Genomic DNA, 24,802 nt, shown 5'->3' with positions numbered 1-24,802 from the left:
TCTTCAAGCACGTTGACAGCTGCCGCCTCCTGCTGGTGTCCGTTCGTCCCGCCTCGTGGCTCTGCTTCGTGACACGACGCCTGCAGCCGCAGAAATCCCCTCACTCCAATGCCCGGACGACGGTGACACGAAAACATTGCCTGCTGCCTGGCGCCCGGCCCTGGATTTCGGCAGCGCGCGAGGGACGGTCTGCAACTGCTCTTCTGGCCTGCTCTGTCGCAAGTTGCCGAACTGGATCTCGCGACTCGCCTTAGTCTTTGATCCCTCGTGCCTCGCACTGTTTGCTCGGATGCTTCACCTTACCGGACAATTGCGTGCCATGGGTTCGAGGCCACCTGATCTTTGCCTGGTTGCTGCGTCGTAGTTGCCGGTCCTTCCGGAGCCTGCAAACTGGTGCCATGCTCGGCGCCGTCGTTCGGCCCATTTGTGTCGCAGATCATGATCTTGCACGCGACCCGGCGGTGACAGGGCTGGTCAGGACCGACGGACGGGCGCAGTTTGATCGCAGAGAGGTGCCGAAAATGTATCTTCTTGCGGGACGGAAAGAAGCAAGCACTTTTCCGCCTTCCAGTTTGTAGCCTCATCATTGTGCTTCCTTTGTAGCTTGTTCTGCAAATGGTGGTCGCTGCGGAAAATGCGTGGTCGATCACGTCGTTTCGCTTGCACCGCCCGTCGCATCTCTCCGCCCTCGTCCCGTCTTCGCCAGCGCAGTCTAAGCTTCGGTTGAGCTGTGATAGCCTATTCCACTACAGAGCATGTGCAGGCAAGTCGAACGAGACCACCGCACGCGAGTTTCGCTGACCTCGCTCGACGCATTCCAGGCTGCTCGTCGTCAAGGCAGAAGAGCCGATCCAGCTCGCGCAGCTCCTCACAAAGCCTGCGCACAGCATCATCAACCAGGCCAGTGACTCACGGCTGCGCCTCGACGCCGGGTGGGCTGTTGCTCCATGCTTCCTCTCCGGCCTTCGCCTTGACTGAACCCTCCTATACACACTCAGCTCTATCAACGCAGACGGTTTCGGAGTAGGCTGGTACTCGACCGACAAGGACGAGACAACGCCTGGGCCTTGCGTCTTCCGTGAGTCGCCCTCTCGCCAACTCACCTCGGCGGCTCAGCCCTGCTTCCGCTTTGCTGACTTCCCCTTCGTGTACGCATCCAGGCTCCATCACGCCCGCATGGTCGAATCAGAACCTGCATCGCATCGCCGACAAGATCAAGAGCAGCCTCGTCTTCGCACATGTCCGCGCGTCCACGACGGGTGCTCTTAGTGAGGAGAACACGCAAGTCCCCCGCCATACTTGCGCATCAGACCAGTATGAAGCTGACCTGCGCGCAACACAGGCACCCTTGGACGTACGCAAATCTTGTCTGGATGCACAAGTGCGTCTCCCGCTCTCCTTCCCCTCCTGCTCTCGACGCTCGAAGCTAACAATTTACGCTTCTTGCAGCGGCTGCATCACCGACTTCCACCGAATTAAGCGAAGACTCCAGAACGACTTGTCGGACGAGTTCTTCGCCGTGCCGCAGGGCAACACGGACAGCGAGTGGGCCTTCGCTTGCTTCCTCGAGCAGCTTTCTAAGGTGCGCCCCGTCTCGTCTTGGCGGCGCGGGTCGAGAGCTGACCAGCCAGTTGGTATGCAGCTCGTCAACCCGCGAACGGCGACCATTCCTCACGCAATCCTGCGGCAGGCCATGCTCGACACAGTGCAGCTCCTAACAAAGTACACGAAGGAAGCCGGCGCAAGCGACCCTTCCCTGATGAAGTGCGTCTCTCTATGCGCGCTTTCTCTCGTGTCACAGCATTGTAATGACGGTGTTTGTCTCCAGCTTCTGCATCTCGGACGGCACCTCGGTCGTCGCCACGCGGTACATCACTTCGGCGACAGAAGAGGCCGCATCCCTGTTCTTCTCGACCGGCTCAACATTCGAGGAGTACGAGCCAGGTGCATTCAAGATGAACAAGACGGACAAGCGCGAGAAGATTGTGCTCATCGCGTGCGTTCGTCCCGTTTCATGGGCTCGCGGACCCGAGACTGACTTGTTATCTGTGTCCTGCAGGAGTGAGCCGCTCACGTTCGAGCGTGCCGACTGGGTTGAAATTCCGAGTCAGAGCTGCATCGTCATCACTCCTCGGGTGCGTTCGCGCGCTCTAGTCCGTCTGCTACGCCACCTGGCTGACCTTCCCATGCATCCCATTTCCGCTCTTGCCCTCACAGAACAACCTCCTCCGCTTCCCAATCGTCAACGAGTTCTTCCAGCCCGCGGTCAACGCGCATCGGACGGACGGCTTTGCCCGCGCGAAAGGCTATCGGTGGGAGCGTCCGCAGGCGGTCGAGGTCAAGTAGCTGTGATGGCGTTCTCCCTCCTTGCTTTCCAGTCGTTGTGTTGTTGCCATACTAGTGCTACTCTTTCCGGCCGTTCGGGACGCTTCTGCCCGCTTGGGCGAGCGAGTCGACGAGGAAACAGCGAGGGACACGAGAGTGACTGTCGCTCTTTGCGATTTCTGGTTGAATCACAGGCTTGACTAGTGACTCGTTTGTGCTCCGACAATCAGCGCAGATACAAGGGCTCGCTGTGGAGTCGCGTGCCAGGACGTTGCACTCCGCCTCGACGACGAAGGTCGGGGTTTCGCCGTCAGAACATCGCTGCGCCGCCGATGTCGAGCTCGCTGCGGTGCTGCAGCTGCAGGAGAGCGCTGCCGGAACGGCGGGCGCAGCTGCAGCCAGTTCCCCTTCCTCCCCGGCGCTCTCTCTCGACCTGCATCGCTCGTCCCCGGACTATCGCCGCAGAACCTCGCAGCGCCCTGGGTCCCGCTGCAGGCCCGTCGCCGACTTTCTGTCGTCGGGGAGAGGCTGCACCACGATCAGCTGCGCTTGGGCGACTGTCGCCTCGATCCGCCCCCACCTGTCGCCGAACCTTCGTCTCGTCCGCTTCTGTGCACGCAACCGTCGCCGACAACCCGTTCCCGTTCCCAAAGGGCGCGAATCCGTCTCCGTTCGATATCTTCCACTTCAAGCGGGACCAGCCGTTGACGCCAAAGGAGATCAAGGCGGTTCGTTTCCTTCGCTGTCCTCTTCCGCTTGTGCACCCGCTCACACGGTTAGCGCAGCGCTACCTCCAGCTCGTCAAAATCTATCACCCTGATCGACAACCTCGTCCCGACCCTTCGGTGTCGACCGGAAAGGGCAAAGCTCCCGCACGCGATCCCGACTACGAGTTCAAGCAGATCGTCGCTGCGCATGAGCTCCTGTCGAACCCTGCACGGCGCGAGACCTACCTCCGCTCGGGCTATGGGTGGGCAGGGAGGGGCGGTGGGGCCGCGGGAGGCGGCGGCGCAGGACCTGCGTCGCCCTGGTCGCAGTCGACAGCCGAGTACCACTTCCGCCGCGGGCGACCGATGACGCACGGGCGCCGGCCCGCGAGCGTCTACGACCACTGGACATGGTCCTCGACGTGGAGCGACCCGCACAACCCGCACTTCCGCCCGGAAGACGGCGGCGGCGCGGCGGCGGGCATGGCGCCGAACGACGCGGCGGCGGGCTGGCAGGGCGAGGGCGTCTTTGGCAAGAACGGCGCCATCTTTCTCGCGCTCGCGCTCGTCACGTTCCTCGTCACGCCCCTCTCGGCGTGGTACGCCGTCCCGACCGTCCCGGCGGGGGTCGACCCGTTCCTGCCGGGGAGCGAGGGCAAGCTGCTGAGCGAGATGACGCCCGAGGAGCTGCAGGCGAGCGGCGCGGCGGGGTCAGCATGGATGCCGAGGGTGTACGACAAGCGCCACCAGGATGCGGCGGCGAACCTGCAGCGGGCAAGGCTCGAGGCGAAGCTCAACGGGCACGAGAAGCGCGAAGCCCTCAAGTGCGTTCATGCAAGCACACTTAATTTTCGCGAACTGATCTGACCGTCTTCAATCTCACAGGCGCCGCGTCGAGCAGATGAGGCGAGAGCAGGCGTTCGAGCGAGCACAGGAAGTGCAGGCGATCGAGCGGCAACAGTCTGGCACTGGGCACCTCGCTCTCCCACCGCCCTCGTCGTAGACGGTGCATTAGAAACAACAAGATTACTGCGACTTGTCTATACCGGGAGAAGAAGAGAAGATAGAGAGATCAAGCTGGCAGCGTCGGCGCCATCCGCTTCTGATGCTGCTTCTCCATGCGCTCGATGCTCCTCTGCGTCTCCTGCAGGATCTGCTCGAGCGCCTTCCTGCGCTCTTCGAGCGGCCTCGACGTCTTGTCCGGGCCCTGCTCCATCGCGCTCCGCACCGCGATCCTCGCCGCACTCGTGCCCAACCCAGCGAGCACGCCGTCGTGCGCGTGGAATCCGGGCACGGCGACCCCGCGCGGCTCGCCCGTCGAGCGCGAGATCCCGACCGTGTGGATCACCTCCTCCATGTCGCGCTTGCGCGGGCGACCCTCGAGGATCGCGGTGGTCGACCACGCGTCAAACACGGGCGCGAGCAGGTCGTGCTGCAGCGCGTAGCGGTGGATCGCGAGGTGTCGCGGCGAGAGGTGGTCGAGGACGTCGGTCGAGAGCGCGGGCTCGTCGGTCCCGCCCGGCGCGGCTACCTGCGCACCCGCTCCCGCTGCCGCTGCCGCTGCTGTGGCCGCGGGTGCAGGCTGCCCCGGCGCGCCCGACGCAGACTTGCGCTGCCCGCGGCTCGCAGCGAGGTACGCCTGCTGCTGGGCCTGCGCCTGCTGCTGCATCTGCTGCGGCGTCATTCCGGGCGGGTAGCCGGGCAACCCTCCTCCTGCTCCGCCCGCCGCTGCCGCTGCCGCTGCTGCGGCGTACCCGGCCGCCCGTGACTGCTGCTGCTGCGCAGCGGCTGCTGCAGCAACCATGGCCTGCTGTTGCGCCTGGAATTGCGCCTGGCGCGCTTCGAGCGCGCTGCTCCCTGCGCCAGAGAGGCCGAGCGACGCGCCCTGCGTTGCGAGCGCTGCGAGCTGCTGCTGTCGCGCGTACGGATTGCTCGCACTTGCTGCCGCCAGCTGCTGCTGCGCTGTGTACGGCGAGGCGCCCGCCTGCACCTGTTGCTGGTGCTGTTGCTGTGGGGCGAGGTGAGCCGCTGCTGGAGGTGCGCCAGGGGTGCGGCCAGGCGCAGGGAACGGGTAGATGGCATTCGTTGGCGTGTTTGGTGGTCGCTGCAGCGGATACTGCCGCGCGGGCACGCTGTCCCACCCGTGCGGCGCGGTCGGCGCAGACCCCTGGCCCATCCCGCCCGTCTCGTCGCGCCCCCACCAGAAGAACCAGAGCGATGGGTACTGCCCGTTGGCGATGCGCCAGCGCTTGCGGAAGCGCGTCAGGAGGCGCTCGGGCGAGCCGGGCGGGAGGGGTTGGTCGGTTGCGAGCGGGGGGAAGTGTCCGCACGCGGCGGTGAAGCACTCGAGGTCGACCTGGACAGGCTGCTGCTGGGTCGGGGCGGTAACAGACACGGGACAGTGCACTGTGTGGCGGGTCAAGGTTCGGCGCTCGTTCTGGTCGGTGTAGAGGTAGCGGAGGCCATCGGGGGGAGGGTGGGGCGACGCGACGAGGGCGAGGAGCGCGGTGCCGGCTGTTGCAAGCGCGTCAGTTGCAGTGGACCGGTCGAGGCAGAGCTGTGCTCACCTTCTGGCCTGTCCAGGTGCGTGTAGCGGAAGCCAATGCCGCCGGGCGAGGTGCTCCAGGCAGCCCAGGGAGCCTTTGCGAGGACATCTGCGACGGCCTGCTCTGGGGGCTGCTGGGCAAAGGGCCCGATTGGGTACTCTCCACGCAGCCACAGGTCCCCCATGACGCGCCGTCCAGGAGCAGAGGCAGCGACGAGCGAGTTGAAGGAAACCAACAACGATCGGACTGATGAGGAAGACGAGCACCGCCTCAACCGCGTCTGGCGCAGCGAAGAATGGCGCAGAGCACAGAGGTGCAGCCAACAGGCGCTCAGCAGCACCCACAGAGGCTCGTCGTCCTCGCAGGCGTTGTCGGATCGGGGAAATCGACCCTCTCAGAAACTTGGGAGAAGCTGCTTCCCGCAAGTCCGCACTCTGCAGCCTCCTGAGCCCAATTAGACTAACTCGTGCGTCCACAGAACTGGGTCCGTGTCAACCAGGACGACCTCGGAGACCGGAGGGCATGCGAGCAGCTCTGCCGCCGAAGCTTGCAGGAAGTGCGTCGCTCGTCTCGCGGCGCCAACTCCGATGCAGAGGATCGCACGGCATCTCAGAGGCAGTGGAGAAGATGGCTGACGCGTGCCGTGCGCGCTACAGGGTAAGAGCGCTGTCGTCGACCGCCAGAACTTCGATGCCGGCCAGCGCAGACACTGGCTAGAGATTGCTAGCGAGTTCCCGCACGTAGAGGTCGACGGAATGGTCATGGGCACGAGTAAGGAGGTGCGGCCCGTCTCCTTACTGTATCACGGCTGGCCAAGCTTTCGGCTCACGCTTCCGCGCGCGGATCTACAGGAGTGCCGCCAACGCCTGCTCGTACGGCAGAACCACCCAACCATTGGAGACGCGAAACTAGCCGTCGAGCTGCTGGACAAATTTACGGGCCTGTGGGAAGAGCCCCGGTTAGACGAGGTGCGCTCGTTGGCTTGGCTCTTCGTCTTCCACCTGCCCACCCTTCGCTTCTGCAGGGCTTCGACCGCCTCATCACTCTACCTCCGCTCCCTCCAGCCTCGGAGATCACCCCCGCCCTCCTTATCTCCCTCCTCGCCCTTCTCGCCGCCGCTCCCCTGAACCCCTCCGGCGCAGCTCAGCGCCAGCCCCGCCCGCGCGCTCCTCCAGGCGGCGCGTACGTCCGCCCCGATGGGTTCGTCGACGACGGGACGTGGAGACCACCTCCGAGGAGTGGAGGGGCGTCGGGCCTGCCGCCGTCTTCGAGGGGATACTACGGCGGTGGTAGTGGTGGTGGTGGTTACAACCCGCGCGCTTCACCGTACCGGTATCCACAAGGTGGCTGGGGCGCTCCACCACCACCCAGGCATATGGGCTACGGCCTGCACGGCGCTCCGCAGTATGGCAACAACCCGGGAATGTACGGTCCTGGAGGAGCGTGGGCGCAACCTGACGGACCGCAGCAGGGCGCACACTGGGGCGGCTACGGATCGGCGCAGGTGTACGAGCAGGGAGGTCCTTACTCGCAAGGGAGGCCAGGATGGGGAGCACAGGCACCGCCTGGTACTTGGCACGCAGGAGCTGGCGCCGCAGCACGTGCCGGAGGAGGCGGGAATGCCGGTTCCGGTACAGGGCAGGGGTATCAGGCGCCGCAGGGTGCAGCTCCGCAGCGTGAGCAGCCAGGATGGTAGTGCCGCAACTGCGCTTTAGCCTTTCACGCTTGTCATTCGGGCTGGCCTGCTGAGAGCTTTCTTGAGTGCCCGGACTCGGAAGACAAAGAACATCCCGTGTATACGTCCATATGGATCTACTCAACACTGCTGGCCTGTCCCGAGCCAGCGGGACTTGCCCTCCCATACTCACCTTGATGACCGCCCTCGTCCTCCTGCACTTCCTCCTCCTCTTCTGACCGGTGTGCCTCGTCCGGTTCGAGTGTCCGCTTCGAGGCCTTCCTCAGTAGCTCCTCGCATATCTGCTTCTCTGCCTTGCTGACCCTCAGCCGCGCTTCAACCTTCTTCCTCTCGTCCCGCTCGCGCGCCACACGCTGCCGGAGCGCGACGAGCTGCGCGCTCACGCGCTCGGCGAGGACGTCGAGCGAGGCGTGCGTTGAGGCGAGCTGCGAGGCGAGAGAGGCTGATTCGAACTCGGAGGCCGCGAGGAGACGTGCGAGCCTGCAGTGAAGCAGAGAAGGTCAGGCCTAACCCGTCTCGACTTTGTTGGTGGGCTATAAGGCTACACGCACCGGCTACGCTCGTGCTCGAGGTCGTCAATGCGCTGCACAAGAGCGTCCGATCGAGTCGAGTCCTGCGGGCAAGGCGGCGACTGTTCCGTACGCGTCAGCCGAAGTCATTGCCACCTGCGAGACTGGACCCACTCCCGGCAGGCGTCCTAGCAGAGCGGCTCGCTCGTTGGCAAGCTCGCTCAGCTGAGTGGAGAGTCGTTCGACCTCGACGTCGAGGTGGTCAACCGCGCCTTGCGTGTCAAGCGCAGAAGGACTGTAGACTGTCTCGTGTCAGGTAAGCGATCTTTGAAGGGTCGAAAAGGACGAACAGCTCGAATGCCGGAGGCGGAGCAGACGAGATCGCGACGTGGTTCTCCTGAGGAGCTTTCGGAGCATGCGAGTCCCGCAGAGCGAGCTTGATGATCAGCGAGGACAGTCAGCGCGAGTTGACACAATTTGAGCAGGATGGACGACGGACTTCCGCCTCGAGTCTCCGCACTTCGTCTTCCAGCGCATGCTCCTCGTCTCGGTCTGCACCATCTAGCTCAGTCTTCCCTTCATGTACCGGCACAGCGGCGACCAGTACACCGGCTGGGCTGCCGAGATGGAGCAAAGAGTCGAGCGAAGTGTGGAGTCGCCGCAATTTGTCGCGTCGAACTGCGAGGTCGGCAGAAAGGTGCTCAACCTGCAGCCGCAAGCGTGAGCGCGAGAGTCAGAGAGCCGCGAGAAGGTGCCGGACCTCGTCGTCGCAATCCTGCTGGAGCTGAGCCATTTCTCGCTTCGCGAGTTGCAGCTCGAGCGAGAGCTGCGAGATGACCGCTGCTGATGCGCCTTTGCTGCGCGACTTGCCAGACCGCGCCCGAGTAGAGCGCTGCTTTCGTCGTGACGGTTCGGCAGCTGTCGAGGAGGAAGAGGAGCTCAAGCTGTGCGAGCGAGTCGGGCGGGTCGAGCAGCTCGAACCTGCAGCAAGCCCGTTCGGCGGGAGCAATGAGCAAGTGGAGAGGCGCAAGGACGCACGAGCAGAGCGAGTGATCCGTAACCTGGTGGTGCGCCTGGCGTCGGGCCCGTTCAACGCGACATCTTGCGCCCGCCGCAGCTGCACCTCATCCGTAAGAGCGTGCTCCGCGTCTTCACGCAGCCTGCGCTCTTCCCTCCACCGCCCTTGCCACACTACACACAGTGCTTGTGTGGCCCGCAGCGCTTCGTTGTGCTGCGCAATCATGCGAGCGTGCTGGGCGCGCAAGGCTGACAGGGAGGCTCTTAGCGTTGCGATCTGTCCGCAGAGAGATTAGCCAGCTTCATTCACGCTGCGTGAACCACGAACCGGGAGGGTTGCACCGCCCGCGTCCGGCACAAAGGGCGACAGCGCGGCGCCGCCCATGGCGACCGGTCCAGTGGTGTTCACGAACGGTTTGGCAGTCTCTACGCACTTGTTGGTCTGTGTCTGCGCTCATCTCGAGCACGAGGGCGTCGGTGTCCGAGCAATGGAGAGTTCCAAGCGATGAAAGGGGAAGCTCGCTCGGAGCGGGCTAAAGCTCGCTAATACAGCTACGGCAGCGCACAGTAGCAAGCACCGCAGCTCAACAACTCTGCGGCTGGATCGAGGCGGTGTGTACCGACCCAAGTTGACTTCCCTCCCTCTCGCTCGTCCTCATCACCGTCGCTCTTACTCGCTGTGCTGCAGAGGATGCAGCTGCGTCTACCGCGGCCAAAGGACGCAGAGCCGCGCAGAAAGCGGGCTCCGATCGTCTCGACAGCGGATGCACCGCCATGCGCAATGTGAGCCGCTCTTCTCGCTTTCCCGGTGTCGAGCGAAGTGACTGACCTGCAACCACCGCACAGCTGCAAGAAGCAGATCAGTCGATATACCTGCCCGAGTTGCAACGTGCCCTACTGCTCGCTCGCATGCTTCCGCTCGCCCGATCATGCCGCCTGCACCGAGACGTTCGACCGGACGACGCTAGTACAGGACCTCGAAGCCGACAAGGGCAAGTCGCAAGGCGAGAAGAACAAGATGCTCGAGCTGCTGCAGAAGTTTGAGGAGCAGCAGCGCGAGCTCGAGGAGATTGAGCGCGCCGAGAAGGAGGACGACGAGGAGGATCAGAGTCCTGAAGCTGTGGCCCGACGGCGGGAGCGCGAGGAGCTGGAGAAGCGACTAGAAGGAGTGGATCTGGGTGCGCTCCTTCCACCGTACTTCCGCCAATTCCGCTCAAGCTCACTCCTTGCATCTGCAGACGCCGTCGAGCCGGAACAGCTGCTCTCGTACTTGTCGCCTGCGCAACAAGCCGCCTTCGAGGCGACTCTGCAGGACCCCACACGGGTCAACAAGCTCGTCGAGGCCGAGTTCGAGGGCGACGAGCCGTGGTGGGTCGAGGAGCAGGAGCTGCGGATGCTCAAGGAGTTGCGCGAGGCGAGCAAGAAGGCGGCGCAGGAGGGCGGGGCGCCGACCGACGCTTTCGCCGACAGCGACGACGATGAAGACGACGAGCAAGGAGTGCGGCCACCAGTGTTGCTTCCGGAGCAACTTCCGCCACTCAAGACAGGCCCGGATGGCAGGCTGATTGTCAGCACAAAGCTGGTGCACAACGTCGTGGCCGTCCTGTGCGTGTCTAGCGCCACAATGCTGTGATCATACAGCACGCTGAGCGACATTGCTTGCAGCTTTGCCTATTCTTTCACGCTCCGCACTTTCTCCCTCACATCGTTCGCGTCATTACCGGAAAAGTCGACCGAGCGCATCACGGCCATCCAGGTCCTTGCCGACCTCCTCCCTTTTCTCGTCGAGCGGTCGACATCTGCGTTTGCGAGTCTCGACGACGCGGTGGAATATGTCGTCGCGCGAGAAGGACAGGTAATCGCGCCTGAGGACCTTGCTCTGGACTATTTCACTCACATCTCCACTTTGCAGGGCATGCCTCCTCCCCTTGTCGCTCTATTGCTGCGTGACGTCGCCGCTCTGCTGCGCCCTGCGCCCATATCTGCCATTTCGCCGACTTCCTCGTCGCCTCTCGCCTCGCACGCCCTCGCGCCCGTCCTTCACGCCCTGTCCGACCTGCATCAACTTTTCTCCGCTGCGCTCGCATCGGCCGCGTCTTCCGCGAAGAGCGGTAGTACCGCCAACGGCCCTACCGTCTCTCGCCCATTGATTGCCCGTCCACGGACGACCCTCCCGCTATCGAAAGCGCAGCGGCAGCAATGCACGCTCGCGTCAGCCAAGCTCGTCTTCTACACTGCTTTCCTTGCTGCACCAGCAGCGGCAGAAGGCGGGCTCGTAAGCGCCTGTGGGGCGATAGCGGAGCAGGCGGAGAAGGAGGCGGGAGCGAGGGAGGGCGAGGAGGAGAGGAGGGAGGAGGCGGTCGAGCGGACGAGGGAGGAGCTGGAGAGGAGGAATGAGGGCGGGGATGAATCCCCGGCGGTCAAGCGGGAGGAAGAACCGTCGGGACCCAAAATTGTCGAGCTGACTTAAGACAGCTCTCGTTCTCCGAGCTGCGACGCCCGGGCCCAGCCGTGGACCTCTGCGAGCATTTGCGAACTGGTACATCTGAACGATGCCTCAAACATCCGTCTGCACCGTGCAAGCAGGCGGTGTCTTCACCGCCGAGAGTACAAGATGCTTCCGCGTGAGGGTCCGCTCTCTCAGTCGCTCGCTCGCGGCCACTCGCGAGCCTGCAGCCATCGCCGTTGATCGCGAGTCCAGTCAAGCGGCAGAAAAGCTTCTGCAGCGCTCAACAGGGGGCGTCCCCGGATTGCCCCCGCCTTGCGGTGTTGGCGCGCCCAAATCTCCGAGCGCACGCTGAGTGCAGCCGCGCGCTTCGCCAGGTGTTTTCCCTTTGCGCCCCTTGCTTCCGTTCCCTACGATGCTGCGCACTTGCCTTGCTCGCTCGACTGCCCGCGCTACGCTCCGGTCCTCTCCCGCCCTTGCTGCCTCTGCCCGCGTCCCCGCTGCCATGACGCAGACTGCGACCCTCACCCGCTCGATGGGCACGCCACGCATGGCTTCCAGCTCCGCAGCTCCGCTCAAGGTGCGTCGATGGACTGGGGCCATTCAGCGGTGCGCTCACCCTGCGACGAGAGAGACTCTGACGACAGTTGACGGCCGCAGCTGAGCAACCCGAGCCTCTGGAAGAGCGAGGGCGGCTTCCTCAACGGCAAGTGGACTTCGGGCAGCGGCAGTGGCTCTTTCAAAGTCGTCAGTACGTCCTCCATCTGTTCCTCGATCCTTGCCGCGCTCGCTCGCGTTGCTGACTCCGCCTCGGCAGACCCCGGCAACGGACAGATTCTCGGTTCTCTGCCCGAGATGACGGTCGAGGACACGAAACAGGCCGTCAATCACGCACACGAGGCGCTGAAGACGTGGCGCCAGACGAGCGAGTACGAGCGAGCAGCCATTCTCACCAAGATCTTCCAGTAGGTCCTCCTCGCGCGCTCGCTTCCTCGGCCTATGCCGCAGCGCTGAACATCTCCCCACTCGTGCAGGATCATGACGGAGAACTCGGAGGACCTGGCGCAGGTGATTACGAAAAGTCGCTGTCGGGTCGCGACTGGTAGCTGATCCGGCCTATCCGGCAGATCATCACGGCGGAGAACGGCAAGCCTCTGGCTGATGCACGAGGCGAGATCACATATGGCGGTACGCTCGCTTGACTCGCTGAAGGGCGCTCAATGTTCCTGACCTATCCGTCTGCCCTGCAGCGAGCTATTTCTCGTGCGCCGAAATGCTGCTTCTCCTGGCCTCATAGTGCTGATTCTCTATCCTACAGGTGGTACGCGGGTGAGGCCGTCCGCAACTACGGCGACGTGATTCCTTCGGCGGTCAAGGGCGTGCAGAACACGACGATCAAGCAACCCGTCGGCGTCTGCGCAATCAGTGCGTGATCTCGCTTCTTCATCATTCCTCGATCACTAATTTTGCCCTCGTACCGTAGTCACGCCTTGGAACGTGTGTCACACTTCAAGAGACCTACCCGGGATGCGCGTTCTGACCATGTCGCCTCTCGCAGTTCCCGAACGCAATGGTCACGCGTAAGCTCGCCGCTGCTCTCGCGGCCGGCAACACTGTCGTCCTCAAGGCGCCGTCCGAGACGCCCTACTCGGTCCTCGCCATCGCCGAGATCGCTCGCCAAGCCGGCGTGCCCGACGGTGTCATCAACGTTGTCGTGACGGAGAAGCACACACCCGACGTCGGCAAGGAGCTGTGCGAGAACCCGCTCGTGCACAAGGTGTCGTTCACGGGCTCGACGCGCGTCGGCAAGATCTTGATGAAGCAGGCGAGCTCGACGCTCAAGAAGCTGTCGTTTGAGCTGGGCGGCAACGCGCCCTTCATCGTCTTCTCGGACGCCGACATCGAGAAGGCGATCGCCGGTGTCATCGCATGCAAATTCCGGCGCGTGAAGGTACAAACCGCAATGCGACGAGTCTCCGCTCACCGAGTCTCTCTCGCGCAGGCAATCCGGGCAGACCTGCGTCTGCGCCAACCGCGTCTACGTGCAGGACGAGATCTACGACGAGTTCTCGGAGAAGCTCGCGGCAGCGGTGCGCAAGTTCCAGGTCGGCGAGGGCAACAAGGAGGGCGTGACCCACGGCCCGCTCATCCACGCTGCCGCGGTCGACAAGGTGCAGTCGCACGTCGACGAGGCCGTCTCCAAGGGTGCAAAGGTCCTCGTCGGTGGCAAGAAGATCGACGTCCCGGGCTACTTCTTCGAGCCGACCGTCTTGAGCGACGTCAACGACTGCGCCATCAACCGCGAGGAGACGTTTGGCCCGCTCGCGGCGCTGTATCGCTTCAAGACGGAGGAGGAGGTCATCCGCCTTGCGAACGACACCGAGGTCGGCCTTGCTGGGTGCGTACAGATCCTCTTGCGTTCGCCAGGAGAGCGCCATTGACGATCCTTTCGTCTGCAGCTACTTCTTCACCGAGAACATCGCACGGTTGCACCGCGTTGCAGCGGCTCTCGAGGTTGGCATGGTCCGTCCCACTGTGGTCTGCTTGCCAGCAGAGCTCGTGCTCACCCTCGTTCTGCCCGACAGGTCGGTGCCAACACCGGTGCCATTTCGCAGGCGTCGATCCCCTTCGGCGGTGTGCAGGAGTCCGGCTTTGGGCGTGAGGGTGCGTTGCACCCCGTGTCTGGTCACCTGTATGCTGGCTCACTAAAGAGTGGATCCTGCTCGCAGGCTCCAAGTACGGGCTGCAAGACTGGCAGAACATCAAGCTCGTAGCCATTGGCGGTCTCAACTGAGTTGTGTAGACGCTCGCGTGATTTGGATGTACAGACTTGTATCGCTCCCAGTCTCATTCGCAGTTTTCCCAAGAGAGAGAGTCAAAGAGATACAGGCTGTCGACCCGATACAACCGAGAGAAGCCGATCTAGCGCATCTAGATCGTGTACTGCCTGCCTCTACGCCTCCTGCGCCTTGACGATGTCCTCGCGCGAGATGTTCGACTGATTGCACAACGAGCGAAAGATGCCACCCTGGTCGAACAGCTCAACCGGAGTCGCAAAGGCATTGATCTCGCCCTTCTCGAGAACGAGGATGCGGTCGGACCTGTCAGGCGGGGCGGTAAGCGGCATGATAGACAAGCTCATGGAAGAGCAGGCGCACCCAATGATAGTCTGAATACGATGCGCGATAGTGAGGAGCGTCTTGTCCTTGAACTCGGACCGAATCGTTGCCTGGATGCGAGCGTCCGTCTCGAGGTCGACACTCGCGGTCGCTTCGTCGAGACAGACGATCTTGGCGTCCTTGACAAGCGCCCGAGCAAGCGAGACAAGACTGCGCTCGCCCACCGACCTGCGCGCTCAAGCTTTCGCATCAGCCTAGCTGGAAGACAATGCGACAGACCACACGCACATGTTAGCGCCCTCGTCCGACACGGGACTGTCGAGGGTGAAGCGCGATGCTTGGCCACTGCCATCGACTCCTGCCGTTCGTTCGACTAGCCATGCGCGGCGCAGGGCGTCGTAAAGCCGGGCGTCGTCATAGAGACCGAAGGGATCGAGATTGCTCCTGCATGCACACCGACGGTGTCAGAGCTCTGTCTTGTCTAGACCTGTGTGAGAGGAAGGACGCACCGCAAGGTACCCGCGAAGAGGAGCGGTTCTTGCGGAATGATGCTCAGTCGCTCACGCAGCTGGGTCAAGCCAAGTGTGCTGATGTCGATACCGTCGATGGTGATTGAGCCCTTGGACAGCTCAATAATGCGGAAGAGACTCTGCGTGATGGTCGATTTGCCCGCGCCGGTGCGCCCGACGACGCCGATCTTCTCGCCCGCTCGAATCGAGAGGGAGAAGTCGCGTACGACGGACGGAAGCTCGGGGCGATAGCAAATCTCGACGTCTTGGAAAGTGATGGCGCCCTCGGCAGGCCAGGCGGGCGGCGGTGTTGTCTCGACAACCTGTGCTGGCGCTTCCTGCGGGAGCTCGTGCGCGTACCACTCGAAGCGCTCGATCGAATTCATCTGGGTTTCGACTTCGGCTGCTTGGCGCACCAGCATTTGGACGCTGGCTTGCATGGCAAGCGTGGTCGTGAGGACGAGACCGATCTGCGACGGCGGCAGATTCGTGCGCTCCGTGACTGCAACGATGGCGACGACAAAGACGAGAAGGGCGCCGAGCGTGTCGACTCGGATTGCCAGCCTGTACACAGCAGATCAGCCGGCTGCCGGCGACCGAGTGACGAATGGATTGGATGCGCACCAACGCTGATTGACCGGCGTCAAGAACCACGCCCTGCGAGAGACGCGGCAGATCAGCGAAATGGCTTCCAGCCACGGACGGGCAAGGACCTGACGCGCCTGTTCTCGAGGTCGATGTACTCTTGGTTGCCCTTCAGAAAGCGCTCCTGCTCTCCGTACGCCCGGATCGTGCTCAAGCCTGTCAGGCTCTCGCTGAACCATGCGTACAGGAAGGAGCGGAGCGTGTTGTCGTGCCGCTTGATCGCGCGAGCGGATGCGCGGTCTGTCAATATAAGGCTTGTTCAGTTGGATCTTCCCGATCATGATGTAGTATTCAAGGACGCACAAAAGTTGCTCGTCAGGTAGCACAGCACGACAATGGCGGCGACGGGCGCAAGGAAAACCGGGTAGACGATCGCGATCATGATGATGGAGGAGATGACTGCAGGGTAGACCGGTCAGTCATGCAAGGAGCAACCTTTCGCAAAGAGCAGGAGCCGCAGTCGTACTTTGCGCCAGTGTCGCCAGGCACATGCGCAACGAGTCGTTCAATCGTCCGTCGATGCTGTCCGTGTCCTTCGCAAAGCGGTTCATGATCCGTCCGAGCGGCGTCGTATCGAAGAAACTCATCGGCGCGCGAGCGACCTTAAGCAGCGCGAGGTTGTGCAGGTTGCGCGCGGCGGACGTGCCGAACCAGACCGTCGCGACACCCATGCAAAAGGTGAAGACGGCGGTGCCGATAGACAGGCCGGCGTACATGCCGATGTAGGACGAGCTGCCGAGACCCCAGTTGGATTCTTGCCACCACGTGAGCGAAAACTGCGAGAGCGCCAGGCTTGCGACCATGAGGGCGATGGTGACGATGACGAGCGGGACGGTGAGCCAGCCGTTGGCCGCGCTCAACCACGTCTTCCACGTGCGAAGCTTGATGGTCCCGGTTGCTTGCTCCTCCTTCTGCATGAGCGGCCTCGACGAACTCTTCGGCTTCGCGGGATCCTGCGCCGGTTGAGCAGTCTCGCCCGTCGTGGCGTCGCCCTTGCTGCCCGTCGAGGAAGCGGCGATGCCGAATTCGTGCGCGAACCGAGAGAAGGACGACCCGGCCGAGATGAGCTGGTCGAATGTGCCTCGTTCGACGATGCGACCGTTCTCCATGACGATGACGTTATCTGCGTGTGGCAGGTACTGCAGCGCGTGTGTAACGAGGATGCGGGTCTTGCCTTTGAGCAGGCCTTGGATCGCATGTTCGAAGATGTGTGCGCCGACGTGTGCATCGACTGCGCTGAGCGGGTCGTCGAACAAGATGATGTCTGCGTCCGAATACAGCGTCCGCGCAATTGAGACACGCTGACGTTGTCTGTCGAGATCCGGCGTGAGTGTCCGTCGCGCTCTCCGGAATGAATAACAACGTACCCGCCAGAAAGCGTGATGCCTTTCTCGCCGATTTGCGTCATGTCCCCCGACGGCAGGAGATCCAGGTCGGCGAGTAGGCAGGCGGCGCGCACGCACTCCCAGTAGCGCCTCTCGTCGAAGTCGCGGCCGAAGAGGATATTCGCCCGCAACGTTGTGTTCATGATCCAGGCGGATTGTGCGCAATAGGCGATTGATCCTCCTGCATGCTGCCAGTCAGCAGAGTAGAGGATGGGAAGGATCTGGAGCGTGCGCACCGAATGTGACCTCGCCCTTGATGCGTCGCATCTCGCCGATACAGCCCTGGAGGAGCGAAGACTTGCCGGACCTGCGACATCCTTTATGCTCTAAGTACGGTGCTACGCAGAACGAAAGAGGCAGCAGCGCACCCGACGCTGCCAACAATGCACAGGAGCTGGCCCTTAGGCACTTCCAGGTCGATGTCCTCGAGCCGGCTCGGCGGGTCCTCGTCCAGCTTCTTCTCGCCGAGCGACTTTTCCGCCTTGTCGGCCTTACCGGATTTTCCTTTGCCGCCCTTCCCACCCTTGCTGCCCTTGTCAGCGTCCGTCGAGGGCGGCTTCGAGCTCTCCCAAACGAAGTCGGCGTGATCAACCTTGAGCGCAAGGCCGGACGACTCGTCGAGAATAAACAGGTGCTCGGGGAGCTCCTCGGACGTGAATACCGGGACGAGACTCTTGAGCGCTGAATAGGCATCCGTCATTGTCGAAAGCGAGTTGGGCACTGCGGATGCGAGTCAGTTTGTGGATCAGCATGCTCGATCTCACGGATGCGCACGTACGCATCATAAGAGGCTGGCCTACAGGTACAGCAGGGTCAGCTCGGCGAACGGATCGAAGCCGGGCTAGAAGGAACATACGAAGCAGGTTGAGCAGCGCCAGGGACGTCCAGATCTGCGCCGGGTCCTGGGCATTGCCGGTCAAGCTGTACACAGCGAACACGAGCACCGAAGACAGGAGCGGCAGCGTCATCGCGATCGACTGATTGGCGGTGCGGATTGCGAGAAGCTTGCGAATGGCGCCGAGCTCGTGCTTGCGCGATTTGCCGACCTTGTCGAGGATGGGCGCCTCCCAAGCGAAGAACTTGACGATACGGATTCCATTGACTGGGTGATAGCTGGGTCAGGACTGCCACCACGAGAAACAGGGATGCGCACTCACGCAGCTCCGAGATCGACTTGATTCGCTCGTCCGTATGGATCTGCGCCTTTCGACGCATGAGGAAGAGCTTCTTCATCGCCCACGTCTGCAGCGGCCTGTGATGCGAGCATAACGTGAGTGAGCAGCACCAGAGCTTGCCAAATGAGTACCCACATGGCGAGAAGCACGATGGCGATACCGGGAAGAGCGGATGCGCCGAGGACAATGCAGAGGATGATGATGACCTCGGCAAGCTGTATCAAACCTGTCGAGCAGAAGACCCTTCAGAGCCGGAACGAACCGTACAAGGCGATGCATACGTACAGGTATAACTGAAGTGGAAGAAAGTCGAAGCCCCTGTTCAGTTGGCAGGTCAGCACGGGCTGTCAAGCAAGAATCATGTAGTCTCGCGTACATTCGATTCGCGAGATGGAGGTCGAGATATGCGACATGAGCTTAGCGTTCGTCACCTCAAGGCGGGCCTTGCCGGAGAGCCTGAACGCCTTGCGGTCTATCGCGGAGCCGAGGCGAGCGTCAGACAACGCTGAAGCGGTAGTGGAGCAATTTACGTACAGATGGACGCAATCAGAGCAGCACGAGCAAGCACGCCGACTTGCCCACTCCGCGAGAACGTGTTGTTCTGACAAACGGTGACGAAGATTTGCATGAAGAACAAGCCGATTGCCATGCCGACGCCGCGACCGACGCCAGGGATCGGCTCGCCGGCCTGCTGGGCGGCGTACGCCGACTGGACGAAACGGATGATCTCGCGCGAAACGAGAGGAGAGGTCGTCTGCGCAAGGTCGGCGACAATCTTGAAGAGGCCGGCGGACCAGAACTCCCAGAAGAACGTGTCGGACAGGGCCTGTGGACGACTGCCCGTCAGTATTATCGCCGCTTCAAACGCGGCAAACAGGACAGACGAGACACAGCCCAATCTCGCGCCGCCCGTCCGCACGGTACCCCAGTCCGACCTTTGCGCGCAATCGCCACTTTAAACAATCCCACCGCGACGGCACAAAGGATCCATCGTCGAGCGCGCGGTTCCATCCCTCGATAGCCTGTCGCCGTCGAGCAAAGTTCTGCTCGAACTTATCGGCAAGATAGCCCGACTGCCGCGTCTCGTCCATCTTCGGGAGGTCCGTCGCCTCGAGCTCGCGCTTGTAGCCGAGGACGAGCAGAGGCTGGATCCACCAGAAGAGAAGCTGCGAGAGCCAGTTGGCGGAAGCGAGGCGGATCGTATGCGCGTCGCCCATCGACGCGGGCGGCGGGGGCGGCGCAGAGAAGTTGAACGGGTCGTAGATTGTCCTGCTCGAGCACTCGCAGTCAGGCAAGCCGGTGCCGCGACGATGGCATCGCAAGACGCCGCACGAGATGAGCGCACCATCGGTGGTTGACCTTGACCGGCTCCCTTGCGGCCTCGTTGTCGCCGCATTCGACATCCTTGTCCTCGTTCTTGCCCGTGCGGGACTCGCCTGATCCTTCAAGCGTCGAAGCGGATGACTTGGGTTCCCCTCGAGCGGCGTCTTCGCTCGTGAGCGGTTTCGCGGGCCCTCCCGCCGAGCCGAGGATGCGCGACTCGAGCGCGGCACCAGAAACTTCCGTCATCGCAGCATCGAGGTTTCTAGCGAGGAGAGAACGGCGGCAGAGGAGCGAAACGGCACGCGGACGGAGTACTGCGATGAGACTTCTCGGCACGTGCTCCATCCCCGATCGCCGGCCCGCTGCCGAAAAGAGGGGGCTCGGAATCTATCTTTGCGCGTTGTTCAGCAGAAGCTACCGCGTGGCGAGCGACACCAGCGCCGCAAGCACCACACCGCCGACTGCGCCCGCCGCTCCCGCCGCCCACGTCTCGCGCCCGGCAATCGCCTCCTGCGCCTGTTGCCGCACCCGCTCAGGTCGCGTGCGCGGGCGCTCTGCCTCCCCCTTCTCCTGCTGCTCGGCCGCGTCTTGGGAGGCTCTCCCTTCGGGCATCGCGATCACTTCTGGCGGAGGCGGGGGCGGCGGAATCGGCGGCGGAGGTGCTGCGGCAAGCGCAGCTGTTGTAGACGCAACGGAGTCAAGCGTGGCCTGCGCCTGTTGCACGAGATTCTGCAGTGACTCGAGCTGCGTTTGCGTGGCGTCGTGCCCTTGTTGCGCATTGGCTCGTAACCTGAGGGCGGTAATGGGTGAGCGACTCAGCCTGTGCGATTCGAGAGAGGCGACGAACCGCTCCTCGACATTCTCTACCAGTCGCCGCCGCCGCCAGGGCTCGATGAGGAGCAGAGTGATGATAAAGAGAAGGACGTTGAGCGAGGTAATGGCAAGCGAGCCATAGGTCGACATGGATCGGATCTGCGCGCGCAAGCGGGTCAGTCTGCGGCTTGCCTCTACACCCAGAGATACGCACCTTGTCACTCCAGACCTGCTCCTCGTGGTATCGCTCCAAGATCGCCTGCATGAGGTCTGCGAAGGAGGGGTCAGTTGGGATAAATAGGAGGCCGCTCAAGCAGAGCACGCACCCGAGAAGCCCTTCTCGACCGCCTCTTCCCCTGCATCCATCGCAAGCTTGGCCTTCGCCTCGGCCTGCTCGTTCTCGTGCTCCTGCTGCACGAGCTCGGTGAAGCGCATTACGTCTGGCCCGGTCCACGCGCTCTTGCGCTGCAAGAGGTCGTTGACCTCGCGCTGCGAGTCGGCGCGGAGCTTGACGCGCTCGGTGTACTCCTGCTTTAGCTGGAGCGCCTTCTCTCGCGCATCGAGTAGCGCCTTTTCTGCATTTGGACGAGCCGTCGTGAGCAGGCGAGAGGCGAAAGAATGCGACTGCCATGCGCGGAACGCACCCTTGTCGCCGACTCCGCTCCTGAGCCGCTCAATTTCCTCGTACCCGGTCGCCTGGTTGATCTTGCCCCCGACCTCCCTGAGCTTGCGCTCGAGCTCGAGCGCCTGCAGCGCCGCGGCGAACGCGTGCGCCTGTTTCCGCGCCGACGAGTCGAGCGTCTGCACGAGGTGCCGGAATTGCGTGTGCGCGCTTTGCCGCGCCTCGGCGAGGCGCTTCTGTGCCGAGTTGAGCGCTTCGGATGGTTTTGGGGGCGCGTCGGGCTCGGAGGGAGGGGGCGACGAGGTTGGGCGAGAAGAGTCGGGGTCACGCCAGCGCGACGACGACGCAAACGGGCGGGCAGAGACGTGCGCAGAGGGCCTAGCAGCGCCGTGCAAAGCTGCTGAGCATGCCCGGCAGCCCTGCGAGAGCGGCCGAGGGAGCGTCATGCGGACCGAAAGAAGGCGACCTTCCGCACGCGCGCTCTCGCCAAGTCCCCTCGCTCTCCTCGGTGCACTCGCCGCTTCGCAATCGCGGGCTTTCCTATGCATGCTCAGGGGTGGCACGTTCACACGCGCATGGCACAATCACATGCGCGTCTCTCGCGGTGACGACTCGCAGACAGGAGAGCGGGTTTCGAAGCAGATACGTCGCGTTGCATGGCCCTAAGACCGTTTACTGGCGCATCTTCTCGGCCTGCTTGCGGCGCTGGCGATGCCTTTGCGCGAACGGCTAGATGAACCGCCAGAAAGGGACCGCAACCTCGAAGGAGAGCACATCGCCTGCGATACACGGCATGTCAGTGACAAGACAGCCTTGAACCGACAACGACAGCAAGTAACGTACCGTCTGACGTCCGCTGCCTTGCCCCAAGCTGAATCACCTCCTTCGCCGCCTCCTCACTCTCCATCTGTAGCACCACCTTTCCGCGGTTGCGGGAGACTGCCGCGCCGACGGCCCGATGGCCATACATGCTCTCGATGTAGTCAACGAGGTCGTCGATCTCGATGTCGGAGCTGAAAATGCCACGCGACTGCGAGCAGCCCAAGTTGTCAGTGAAGCGCGCTCTCCCAGCGATGCAGAAGGAATCGAACGGCATACCTTTCGAGCAATGACCTGCGCAATCGGATAACTGGGAGGCCACCGACGAGCTTTCCCCTCTTGGAGCGGCTGAGCGTTGACAGCAGCTGCAGAAGCACATGGTGAGTCTAAAGTTATGGATGTACGCTGTCTGCGACTCGTACCGATCACTGCATGCGCGTCTTGCAGGTTGGCGCACCTCACGAGCGCCCAGTTCTTGCCGCCGAGGTGCGTGGCCTGGAAGTAAATCTCCTCCGGTTCGATGGATGTCAGACGACGCAAGTGCTGTTTCATCTCCTCCTTCCTATGGATCTTAGGCTTCAAGCTGCAGTCAGTGGAATGTACTAGACCATCACAAGATGCAGAAAGAAGATGCAGAAAGAAGAAACGCACATTCCACAGCATGACGGCAACAACAGCCCGGGCCACCTCAAGCGCAGGATCCGGCGGCGCGTCCATTGTCCTCGTGCGCTCGCCTGCACCTTGCAAGCTCGAAACCCATGCATGCGACCGCGCCCTGCCCTCCTTCTCCCGCTCGACTGCGAGTTCCTGTTCATACAGACGATCCCGCTCGCGAGTCCGCTGACGATTTTGCGCGTCAAGGCGCGAAGCGTCGAGGCCCTCGTTCAGGGCGGCATGTCTTCTGCGCTCAGGATCGCCGTCCCGGTCGCGGCGTCGTTCGTGATCGTCTTTGGGGCGGCTGGTCGAGCGACGGGGACGATGGTCGCGCTCTTCGCGACTTGTCGAGCGGGGTTGATGGCGACCATGCAGGGCGTAGCTCGACGAGGGACGGTCATCCCGCACGCCATTGTCGCCGGTTGTGGCGAGACTACTGTCATTGTTGTTGCGAGAGTCGTTGCGGCCGTCGGGCCTGACTGCAACATCGGCAGCATCGTGCTGCGTTGTCCATGAATGTCAGTGATCAACGGAGAGACATCTGCGCGCAGGTTCAGCCAACGCACCGTGCTCGGCAGAAGCGCCGATCGCTCGCCGCCTTCGTCGCTCGGCTTTAGCGCTCGAAGCTCCTCGAAGACCTGTCGCACGCCGCCCTCGCTGATCTCTCCCTTCTGATTCTTGTCACGCGTCGTGCTCGCGCGCCCCTGCTCGTCCTGCTCGCCGCCCGTCTGATCCGATTCGCCCGCGCCGCCGACCCCCTCATCGTCCCTTCCAGACACGGTCATCATTGTTGCGGTCCCTTCTTCTGCGCTTGCAGAAGTGGTCGTCTTCGCGGCGGCGGGCTCAATGCAGGCGACGGTGACATTCGGATGCGAGTCGAGCGCGAGAGGCGCGCGGGAGACCGTTGTCCCAGGAGTGGCTGCGATCGGCGGCGGGGACTCGTCGAGGTCCATGGCGCTGCTCTTGTCGCTGACGGACGGGCCCTCAGGCCGGCCAGACGGTGCAAGGGCGCGTTGAGCTGCCGCCGCGCCGGTCGCAAGAGTGTCCGGCCTCGGCACGAGCAACGATGCCGCCGGAGCAGCCGAGCCAGCACCGACTGCGCCCTGCATTGGCAGCAGATCCGAAAGACCCTTGCCGTCCTTGCCCTGTCTCGCGAGGCGCTCCTCGAGTGCGGCGCCCTCGACCTGTCTCGCGAGGCGCTCCTTCAGCGAGTCGATGGCCCTCGTCAGGTCGGCATTCGCCCGCTGAAGCGTCACAATCTCGCGCTTTTGGGCTTCAATGTCGTCCTTAGTGAATGGGCCAGTCATGTCAGGCACGGGCGGAGCAGACACTCGAGTAATTAACGCACCTCCTTCTCCTTCACCTTGAGCGCGTGGCGCTCTCGCGAGACGATGATTTCGGTCTCAACTTCGCCGTGCGCCCTCTTCCACTGCTCGAGCTCTTTCTGCACGCGCTCGAACTCCTCCTCGAGGCGGCGTGCTGCGTCGGGCAACTGCTGAGCTGGAGCCACAGCGCTGCTAGAGGCGGCATGGCCCGCGCTCAGTTGCCCAAGCACTCGTGAAAGGGAGAACGTGTTGGAGCGGGGAGCCGCAGTGGTCAAATTGAGGGTGGGCTTGGCGGGAGGTTCGGGAAACATGCGTCCGGGCGGGCGCGGCGCTGGGGGAGGTAGGGGCGAATAGGCGTCCGCGGCATAGAAACCGCTCCCCTTTGCTTCGACCGCAGCGACAAGCGAGCGCCACGCCTGACCAATGAGAGGAAAGTGGACGAGAAGGCGGTCGGGGTCGAAGTCGGGTCCGAAAGGGTCGAGCTGGCGGACGAAGAAGCGCCGGTACTTGGGTCGTACGAGCGCAAGGCGCTCTGTGAGTTCCCACTCCTTGGCCGTACGGGTTGTGGCCTGGTGCGGAAGGCGTCATCAGCCCGAAGTCCGAAGGAGACCCTATGCCCATGAGCACCTGTAGGATCAGGCCCGACGACCACGCCTCGCGCACCCCCTTCGTCCGATCTGCGACTGAGGGGAAGATGAAGCGCCTGTGCGCAAGACAAGCGTCAACTTTGGCTGGTCTGAGCAGCGAGCCGAGCGCTGCTCACAGGGACTTCTCGGCCGGGGAGTAATCGACGAGGAGGACGGGGACGCTTTTTGCGAACGTCTCGATCTGCTTCGAGCGCGACTGTGCAGCAGGTGGATTAGCGACGCTGACCAAACCCTCTCGCAAGCCCGGCTTACCACGAGAGGATCCTTGTCGTCGACAACGACATGAGCGACCGGCAGATTCGAGAGCGTAAAGAGCGTCTGCTGGGCTCTTCGGCGCGTTTCTGAGTCTGCCGTCGGTTTAAAGGGCATACTCAGTTGTACCAGCAAGAGCCCAGCTGGGAAGGAGCGGGCGCCTGACACTGAAGCGTCGCGAGGAGACTCGGACGGACGGACGGCTGGCCGAGCGCGTCGTCTTCATCTGCTCAACAGGCTTGCGCTAGGAGCAAGAGCCTGCGCTACC

At 62.9% G+C, this 24,802-nt stretch overlaps 10 protein-coding genes across 10 annotated transcripts; 5 read left to right on the top strand and 5 right to left on the bottom strand.

The window, feature by feature from the left end:
* Window positions 1–615: 615 nt before the first annotated feature.
* On the top strand, window positions 616–2,346 carry JCM10292_004216 (class II glutamine amidotransferase; the record flags this gene model as incomplete). Its single annotated transcript, XM_076648876.1, has 10 exons — window positions 616–710; window positions 822–932; window positions 999–1,078; window positions 1,161–1,281; window positions 1,343–1,381; window positions 1,450–1,582; window positions 1,643–1,764; window positions 1,829–1,996; window positions 2,060–2,135; window positions 2,218–2,346. 10 exons carry the CDS (start codon window positions 616–618, stop codon window positions 2,344–2,346), a joined length of 1,074 nt encoding a protein of 357 aa, XP_076505581.1.
* Window positions 2,347–2,657: 311 nt separating this feature from the next.
* Window positions 2,658–4,035, top strand: JCM10292_004215 (uncharacterized protein; the record flags this gene model as incomplete). Its single annotated transcript, XM_076648875.1, has 4 exons — window positions 2,658–2,674; window positions 2,801–3,053; window positions 3,111–3,856; window positions 3,918–4,035. 4 exons carry the CDS (start codon window positions 2,658–2,660, stop codon window positions 4,033–4,035), a joined length of 1,134 nt encoding a protein of 377 aa, XP_076505580.1.
* A 69-nt stretch (window positions 4,036–4,104) lies between these two features.
* JCM10292_004214 (uncharacterized protein) lies at window positions 4,105–5,762 on the bottom strand (the record flags this gene model as incomplete). The annotated part of the gene is made up of 2 exons (XM_076648874.1): window positions 4,105–5,546; window positions 5,600–5,762. The coding sequence occupies 2 exons, from the start codon at window positions 5,760–5,762 to the stop codon at window positions 4,105–4,107; spliced, it is 1,605 nt and encodes a 534-aa protein (XP_076505579.1).
* A 111-nt stretch (window positions 5,763–5,873) lies between these two features.
* Window positions 5,874–7,274, top strand: JCM10292_004213 (uncharacterized protein; the record flags this gene model as incomplete). The annotated part of the gene is made up of 5 exons (XM_076648873.1): window positions 5,874–5,999; window positions 6,057–6,134; window positions 6,235–6,357; window positions 6,430–6,546; window positions 6,603–7,274. The coding sequence occupies 5 exons, from the start codon at window positions 5,874–5,876 to the stop codon at window positions 7,272–7,274; spliced, it is 1,116 nt and encodes a 371-aa protein (XP_076505578.1).
* A 2,217-nt stretch (window positions 7,275–9,491) lies between these two features.
* On the top strand, window positions 9,492–11,270 carry HIT1 (Hit1p; the record flags this gene model as incomplete). Its single annotated transcript, XM_076648872.1, has 5 exons — window positions 9,492–9,583; window positions 9,647–9,978; window positions 10,039–10,405; window positions 10,466–10,655; window positions 10,713–11,270. The coding sequence occupies 5 exons, from the start codon at window positions 9,492–9,494 to the stop codon at window positions 11,268–11,270; spliced, it is 1,539 nt and encodes a 512-aa protein (XP_076505577.1).
* Window positions 11,271–11,661: 391 nt separating this feature from the next.
* UGA2 (succinate-semialdehyde dehydrogenase (NAD(P)(+))) lies at window positions 11,662–14,040 on the top strand (the record flags this gene model as incomplete). The annotated part of the gene is made up of 13 exons (XM_076648871.1): window positions 11,662–11,826; window positions 11,907–11,997; window positions 12,064–12,211; window positions 12,281–12,314; window positions 12,374–12,434; window positions 12,497–12,509; window positions 12,565–12,671; window positions 12,730–12,743; window positions 12,805–13,187; window positions 13,249–13,644; window positions 13,706–13,769; window positions 13,832–13,910; window positions 13,976–14,040. The coding sequence occupies 13 exons, from the start codon at window positions 11,662–11,664 to the stop codon at window positions 14,038–14,040; spliced, it is 1,620 nt and encodes a 539-aa protein (XP_076505576.1).
* Window positions 14,041–14,199: 159 nt separating this feature from the next.
* Window positions 14,200–19,648, bottom strand: JCM10292_004210 (uncharacterized protein; the record flags this gene model as incomplete). Its single annotated transcript, XM_076648870.1, has 20 exons — window positions 14,200–14,347; window positions 14,405–14,593; window positions 14,654–14,809; window positions 14,875–15,438; window positions 15,499–15,531; window positions 15,597–15,759; window positions 15,823–15,918; window positions 15,986–16,830; window positions 16,887–17,085; window positions 17,141–17,211; window positions 17,273–17,624; window positions 17,683–17,700; window positions 17,761–18,006; window positions 18,062–18,156; window positions 18,215–18,305; window positions 18,365–18,397; window positions 18,456–18,551; window positions 18,614–18,905; window positions 18,964–19,348; window positions 19,425–19,648. 20 exons carry the CDS (start codon window positions 19,646–19,648, stop codon window positions 14,200–14,202), a joined length of 4,296 nt encoding a protein of 1,431 aa, XP_076505575.1.
* A 168-nt stretch (window positions 19,649–19,816) lies between these two features.
* Window positions 19,817–21,283, bottom strand: SHE9 (She9p; the record flags this gene model as incomplete). Its single annotated transcript, XM_076648869.1, has 5 exons — window positions 19,817–20,192; window positions 20,250–20,374; window positions 20,430–20,485; window positions 20,542–20,790; window positions 20,860–21,283. 5 exons carry the CDS (start codon window positions 21,281–21,283, stop codon window positions 19,817–19,819), a joined length of 1,230 nt encoding a protein of 409 aa, XP_076505574.1.
* A 283-nt stretch (window positions 21,284–21,566) lies between these two features.
* On the bottom strand, window positions 21,567–22,373 carry JCM10292_004208 (uncharacterized protein; the record flags this gene model as incomplete). The annotated part of the gene is made up of 5 exons (XM_076648868.1): window positions 21,567–21,616; window positions 21,681–21,867; window positions 21,936–22,021; window positions 22,079–22,226; window positions 22,308–22,373. The coding sequence occupies 5 exons, from the start codon at window positions 22,371–22,373 to the stop codon at window positions 21,567–21,569; spliced, it is 537 nt and encodes a 178-aa protein (XP_076505573.1).
* Window positions 22,374–22,540: 167 nt separating this feature from the next.
* On the bottom strand, window positions 22,541–24,651 carry JCM10292_004207 (uncharacterized protein; the record flags this gene model as incomplete). The annotated part of the gene is made up of 7 exons (XM_076648867.1): window positions 22,541–22,692; window positions 22,748–22,811; window positions 22,877–23,596; window positions 23,659–24,204; window positions 24,263–24,338; window positions 24,399–24,478; window positions 24,535–24,651. The coding sequence occupies 7 exons, from the start codon at window positions 24,649–24,651 to the stop codon at window positions 22,541–22,543; spliced, it is 1,755 nt and encodes a 584-aa protein (XP_076505572.1).
* Between the last annotated feature and the right edge of the window lie 151 nt (window positions 24,652–24,802).

Source organism: Rhodotorula paludigena (genome assembly GCF_050403205.1).
Source record: "Rhodotorula paludigena JCM10292 DNA, Rt_paludigena_JCM10292v1_ctg19, whole genome shotgun sequence".
NCBI lineage: Eukaryota > Fungi > Basidiomycota > Microbotryomycetes > Sporidiobolales > Sporidiobolaceae > Rhodotorula > Rhodotorula paludigena.
Note: the sequence above shows the minus strand (reverse complement) of the source record. Positions and strands in the feature narration are given on the sequence as shown.